The 7159-nt window shown below is 47.5% G+C and overlaps 1 protein-coding gene across 1 annotated transcript; it reads left to right on the top strand.

Moving 5' to 3' along the window:
- The first annotated feature begins 3263 nt into the window (after positions 1–3263).
- On the top strand, positions 3264–3781 carry CCDC182 (coiled-coil domain containing 182). Its single transcript, XM_012808743.1, has one exon. It carries the CDS (start codon positions 3311–3313, stop codon positions 3779–3781), a length of 471 nt encoding a protein of 156 aa, XP_012664197.1. The 5' UTR covers positions 3264–3310.
- Positions 3782–7159: the final 3378 nt, after the last annotated feature.

The following is a 7159-nucleotide window of genomic DNA, read 5'->3' as shown; positions in this document are numbered from 1 at the left end:
AAAAAAAGAGAGAAAGAAATTGCTTTTCCATTTTGACTTCTGCTACCCTTTTTCGTGGCTCTGATTGTGACTTCCACTATTATCTGTAGGAGACAGAAACAAATAGCCAGAGAATGAGAGAGAGGGAGAGAGAGAGAGAGAGAAAAGAAACAGAAAAATACTCAAAGAATGATAAAGACCAGAAAACAGGGGAACATTTTTCCATTCATGGATTTTAAAAAGATCCATTGAGCACCTACTATGTGCCTCCCCCCCCCCAAGTATCATAAATACACGAGACCACATGGTGTTTACATCACCTCCCAAATTCCCATCTGGCTCTTAGGTGGAGAATCAAGAGGTTGCTATTTCTGCTGAGACCAGTAGATGTCATTATGTCAGCAGGAAAGCCAGGGGTGCCCAGGATTTGATAGCCATCTGTGAAAATAAATTCTATTTCATCTAGTTATCTGAGTAGGATTGTGTGCAGGGCACCAAGAAGGACACTGATGGGTACACAGGGTGACAAACTCACAGTTCCTTTCCTCATGAAGTTTACTTTGCCATCAGGAACTTGGAAAGACTTCCTAAGTCACAAAAAGAGGGAGACGGCAATAAGCCCCCCTGGAAAGGTTTAATCGAAGGAGTGTGTGGATTCTTTGACTAACAGAGACCTCAGAGAAGGTCTCTCATCTTCTCATATTACAGTGGAAGGAATAGGTTCAGAGGGGAGGGTGATTCTGGGGTCACATAGCCGTTCCAGACCCCAGATCTCCTGACTCCTAGAACAGTGCTCTTTCCACCAAATTCGGTCTCAGTAATGGGTGTTGATTTTCTTCATCTTCCCATTAAACCCCCCTCCCCCTTAGTTTAGCCATGAACCTTCCTGAGAAATGTCCTCTTTGACACCTACTGCAATGGGCCCGGCATAGGTTCACCGGTATCCCAGAGAAGGCAGCTGCCTCATCACCAGTCCTGTGGTGCTAGTCCAATTTCAATGCACTGCTTCCCAGCACCATTATGTTGGTAGCCTGAAATTGGCCATGGTGGGAGTATTTACACCATGGAAGTTGGTAACAGCTACAAATTAGAACTTAATTTTCCTTTTCCACCTGGAGAGTTGCACACCACTGACTTAGGTATCCCTTCTTTATGGATAAGAAAATCTCCTTAGGGAGATAAGGTAATCCACCAAAGTCGTAGCTTGTAAGTGGTAGAGCTGAGGCTCCAACCCAGCAACACTAGAGAGCTCAGAGATGGTAGATTTTATAAGACTTAGCATCACTTCGATGTGGAAGTGTCTAGGTTGATCCCAGGTGTCTTAGTCTGTTTTGTGCTGTTATAACAAAATACCTGAGACTGGGTAATTTACAAAGAACAGGAGAATATTTCTTTACCATTCTGGAGGCTGGTAAGGCCAAGATCAAGGTGTGGGATCTGGCAAGGGCCTTTTATTTTTATTTATTTATTTATTTATTTTTTGAGACAGAGTCTTACTATGTCACCCTCTGTAGAGTGCTGTGCTACCACAGCTCACAGCAACCTTGAACTCTCAGGCTTAAGCGATTCTCTTACCTCAGCCTCCCAAGTAGCTGGGACTCCAGGTGCCCGCCACAATGCCCGGCTATTTTTTGGTTGCAGCTGTCATTGTTGTTTGGCGGGCTGGGCTGGATTTGAACCCACCACCTTAGGTGTATGTGGCTGGCGCCCTTACTCACTGAGCTACGGAAGCCCAGCCAGTGAGGGCCTTTTAGCTACGTCATTCTGTGGTGGAAAGCGTCACATGGCAGAAGGGCAAAGCAGAGGTGAGAGAGAGACAAAAAGGGGCCAAACTTCTCCCTTCATAAGGAAACCACTCCTGAGATATTGCATGAATCTATTTATCGAAGCAGAGCTCTCATGGCTTAATCACCCCGTAAAGGTCCCCTACCCTCTTAGTGCTGCTACAAGGGCAGTTACATTTCAACATGAGTTTGGAAGGGGACAGACATACTATGAAACACCATGGTTTCCTAGAAACCATGAACCTGAGCACCAGGTTTCTCAATGTGTTCTGGTGCGCCTCCTACCCCAGGTTAATGCCATCAGTATGACAGCAACACTGGAACAGAAACTAGTTTGGGAGAAAAGATGACTAGTTCAGGTTTGCATGGATTGAATTTGAGGCTCATTGTCGGGGAGACATTTAGATTTGAGGCCCAGAAGAGAGGTCTTGGCAAGAGATTGAGACCTGCAGGATGGAGGTTTATTATCCACTAAACCAAATATAGATTAGCTGGAAACATTTTCCTCTGTTGTATTTATCAGGTATAAAGTTCAAGATTCACCCTTCTGGCTCGGCGCCTATAGCTCAACGGGCTAAGGCGCCAGCCACGTACACCTAAGGTGGCGGGTTCGAATCCCCAGCCCGGACCCGCCAAACAACAATGACGGCTGCAACCAAAAAATAGCCAGGCGTTGTGGCGGGCGCCTGTGGTCCCAGCTACTTGGGAGGCGGAGGCAGGAGACTCGCTTGAGCCCAGGAGTTGGAGGTTGCTGTGAGCTGTAATGCCATGGCACTCTACCCTGGGGGACAGCTTGAGGCTCTGTCTCAAAAAAAAAAAAAAAAAGAAAGAAAAGATTCACCCTTCTATATATATATTTTTCCTATTCATCAATATTCAGGAAGACCATGTGCTCTTGCTCACACTTGTTCGTAGTAAGTTCTCAGTAAGCGTTTATTGAAGAAATATGAGTAACTCATTTTTATCCTGCATATACCAAATCAGCCACTGTTGTGGACCTTACATCAAAACATAAGTACACTTCTTGCAATTTGTAAGATTATCTAGAATTCTGGCATCATTATAGAAGTATGGATTTGGAAAAAGAAATTATTCTTCTAGCATTTTGGAGCTTTAAGTGGGATTAGTCATTATCTCTTACAATGTCCTTGTTTTACCGGTAAGGTACTAAAGCCCAGACTGAGACCGTTCTGAGACGATCCAGGCCCCTTGCCAGCGTGGGAGACCACCCAGTCCTGCCTAGCGCTCTGTCCTGTTTTCTTCCCTGCTCTGGGTCTTGGTATGTCCCTCAGGTTAAATAAGAGCCTGAGTTCTGGTTCTGGAAGGGTGATGAGTTGAGAATATCTCAGGAGGGTAGCTCTGGGTAGCCAACCAATAAGGCGATAATATGCAAATGAACGGGTTGTGGCCTTCCTCCTGGTTGGCTGAAGAAGCCCTGATGTCACAACAGGTAGGCTCGCTCTAGGAGATGTATCTCTATCCAAAAATACTCACTGACTTGGTTGGTCTCTCGGCCCTTACCTTTTATCCAGAGTGGCGGAGAGCCCATGGAACCCCTCTTTCAGGCTGGGTCCATTCTCATGAAGGTGAATACCTTACAAGGGAAGAAAATGGTGGAGAGTGGCCTCCAATCTGGAGACTTTACTCTCTCCCAGTCGTGGCCCTCCTGCGTCCCACAGCTGGACGACTTGGAGACCCTGCAGCAGAAGGTGGACGGGGTGCAGCGAGAGCTGGAGAACTTTAAGGAGGAGGCCCTCAAGGCCATCCATTACCTGGAAAACGCCTTCTGCGAGATGAACGGGGTCCTGGTGCAGCAAGAAGAGCAGGCGGCGCGCGTGAGGCAGCGGCTAAGGGAGGAGGAGGACCGCGGCATCGTGCGCAACAAGGTCCTCACCTTCCTGCTGCCTCGAGAGAAGCAGCTCCGGGAGCACTGTAAGCGGCTGGAGGACCTGCTGCTGCGCAGGGGCAGGACCAGGATCACCAAGCTTCCCGAGCCTTGCCGGCCACGTGCTGAGTAGATTTTTTTTAATGGAAGGACAAACCCTGAGTCTCCTCCAATTGCTTCCCTTTCCCCCTTTCCATTGCTTTCCTCCTGCCTAAATAACACCTTGCTGAGAGGCAAAAAGACCTCAATACGTATTTTGGGGTGTTCTTCCATTTATCATCAAGAAAGGAAGCACCCCAGTGCTAAGTCAGTCACCTGTAACATTCACTTCAACTGTTTTGCTGTCTGTAATGGTTATACTGCTCAAATGCATACATTTTTGTTTTTGTACAGTGTATTCTTAAACTGATTGTGTTAAACAGATGTACCTTTTTTTTTTTTAATGACTCAAGGCTCCCATGATTTGTTACTTCACACATGGTCTACTGATACCATGTCACTGAATGCCCAGTCTACTGAGAGGGGTCTGTCCCTCCCGTGACTTGTCCATCCATGCACCAAAACATCCCTGAGATTGCTCTATTTTTGTAATTCTTACTCTTGCCCACCTGGTCTTTCTGTCTGCTTTCACTCCTAGGTTGTCACAACTCACCTTTCTTTGCTGCCTTTACACACCTGGGGGGTCAATCAGAACAACGGAGCTCACTAGGACGCTGATGGGTGGAGTTCGCTGAGCTTTAGTGCACTGATGACACTGATGACCTTAGCGACACCCCTAAGATGGGACTATAGACTGAAGCCTAGGTTTGATCCATAGGGCAGGAATTGTTGTTACAGTGGGAGGCCATTTGTCACGTGACACACTTGCTCACACAGACACCATAGAGGTGAGTGTTGTTTTCCCATGGGACACGGGGGACACTGACCCTGGGTATAGGAAGGTTGAGTCCTATACCCAAAGTCTCCAGTCTAGTAAATGGCAGGTCCAAGTCCAGGTCACCTGTGCTCCTTGACTGTCCTGCTGTGTCCCTCTCCTCTTCCTGATTTTGGAACCACATCAGTCTGTTCATGGACCTGGTCTTCTGGAAGTTTGAGATAGTCGCATAGGTGATTTGGGGATTCATTAGCTGTCTCTGTACCTTCGATTTGCAATTAGTCTTCTGTTTCATCAATTCATGCATCCTGTCTCTGGTGCTGCCAAGTGCTGCCGTGCAGCAGGGATTCTCCTCTGAACAGCAGAAGTGAGGTGCCTGGGGACCAGAGCGGGTGCCTGGGGACCAGAGCCGGTGCCTGGACAGGACTCTGTCTTCCCAGCTCAGGACTTCTAGCCTACTCCATACCCTCTGCTCTTCTATTAAAGCCCCATCCTCAACTTCTCCTTCTCTTTCTTTCATACAATCTCTCCAAATAAAATCTGAACATCTGGAACACTTAGGCTGAACTTCACAAAAGGACTCTGTGGCCAATAATTAAATCGCAGCATCCATCCATCAGCCATCAACCCCACAAAGGGCTGCATTTCTACTCTAACTTCAGGAAGTTTCTTTTTTAGAAGGTTTAGCTGAAGTAATCATAATGGTAATACTAGCAATGTTAGTATTACTACTAATATAATAGCTTGGAGTTATCGAGAATATGATATATTCCGGGCACTGTGTGTGACCCTTTGAAGGAAGGTACTGCTATGGTTTGAATGTTCCCTCTAAGACTCATGTTAAAATTTAACTTCAAGTGTAAACTGTATTAGGAGCTGGGGCCTTTAAGAGGTGAAGAGTTAATGCTGTGTGCTGGGTGAAGTGGGTTTGTTATCATGGGAGTCAGATCCTGAAAATAGGATAAGTACTTTGGCCCCAGCAGACTTCCATTGACATCAACATTTCTTAGGCCAGACCTGGGTCATTTGCCCTAAATCAGTTTAGAGCAAAGAGGAAAGCAACTACCATAACTCAGATCCTGGGCCTGGATACTTCAGTTACCCAGAAATACCTAAACAAGTTTCTCTTAGTGAGCTTGGTGGCTGGGTGGTATCCAGCCCCTGCTGTAGCAACCTCAGTCTTACCTTTGCTAGTTCATTGATATCAGGGGCCAGGAAGAAGAGAGCCCTGGGAGACAGCACTGGTTGGCAGAGTTGTGCAGCCTGGGCAGCTCCATGTGGCTGCAGGAAGCATGGTTTTAGGTCTGGGAATGGGGAGATGGGCTGGACGTAGGTGCTGAGGGACACCGCTGTGCTGTGAGTACAGAGCCATTTCCTTCAATTGCTCCACTCATAGCTGCCTGGTGCCCAGTCCTCGCCCTTTAAGTCAGAGGCTTGAGATGACCCAAAGGGTGCCAGAAAGACCTTGCATCTCCTTGGTCCTTAAAATAGGCAGCCACCCTTAGAGATGCAATCCACATGTGTCACTCATCACCGTCGAGGGTGATTAACTAGGGCTGTTTTAACTGACACTGTCCTAGTTTTAAAACTGGAAGGCTTGCGTGCCAGGAACCCTCTCAATCCTGGGCACAGTGGGACAGTGGGTATCTTACATTAGACATAAACACCGTGGGGTGATCCAGAAGGCTGTGGAAGGGGCAAGTCACAGGAAATGAAGGCAGGAAACAAGAATGGTGGCCATCTCAGCCAGGTGGGTGCATCTTTGCTGTCAGTTTTCACCAGAGGAGGCCAGCCTGCCTATTGTGCCGCTGGTGGGGATGGTCTTGTGTTCATTTCTCCACCCCACTCTCAGGTCCTTGCCTGCCACCTCAAGTTCACAAGCAGGTTTGACAGCAAGGCTTTTTCTGAGCAAATTTTGTGAAATCCTTCTGGGGACAGACAAAACCCTAGTCCTGGAGGACAGAGGAAATCCATGAAAGAGTCAGGAAGAGACAGCTTTTTGCAGTTTGGAAGATGAAGCTCCTGACTCCAACTCTTCTCCTCCCAACTGTGAACAATAAAGCTGAGAAGCCCAACTGCTCACTTTCTCGGAAATTCTAAGACAAATGGAAGACAAATTAACAGATGGTTTTCTCCCTGCCGATAGCCATAGTTCTCAAAGGTTATCTACGAGCTGCAAGGCTGTTCGCTCCTCTTGAGCTCTCCAACAGTTAGAGAAATGTCTTAGGAAAACCCATGGCAGCCTTGAGGGTCCTCCCTGGGACCCCAGGTCCTATGTCTGCTGCCAGCTGGAACACTGAGGTGAGCAGTGAGGTGGCTGAGAGGCAGGAAAGCAAACTCGGTGGCTTGGGGAGGGAAATAACCCAACTGTCACAATTCAGTCTTATCTTGTCTACCTATCGATACTCGGGACCAGGAAGCAGAGGGCGGGGATGGGCAGAGTCATGGCATGTGGGTGGGAAGGAAAGATTTGGATCTGGGAGTTGGCTTCATTCCATGTGTAGAGCTCTGCCTTCTGGTTTGATTCAATCCCATCCATTTAGTAATCCTCAGAGAGCTAAAGTGGGGAGCCTTGGGCATCTTGACACTCAGCAGGTGTCAGTCTAGAGTGACTTTCCCTGGGTCTAGATTTATCTG

The sequence above is a fragment of the Otolemur garnettii genome, unplaced genomic scaffold (assembly GCF_000181295.1).
Source record: "Otolemur garnettii isolate 467f Iridium unplaced genomic scaffold, OtoGar3 scaffold00094, whole genome shotgun sequence".
In the NCBI taxonomy this organism is placed as follows: domain Eukaryota; kingdom Metazoa; phylum Chordata; class Mammalia; order Primates; family Galagidae; genus Otolemur; species Otolemur garnettii.
The sequence above is the reverse complement of the archived record's forward strand: the minus strand, read 5'-3'. Positions and strand labels throughout refer to the sequence as shown.

Excerpts from the sequence above, each read along its gene's own strand:
- CCDC182 (XM_012808743.1), top strand. The coding sequence starts at position 3,311 with ATGGAACCCCTCTTTCAGGCTGGGTCCATTCTCATGAAGGTGAATACC.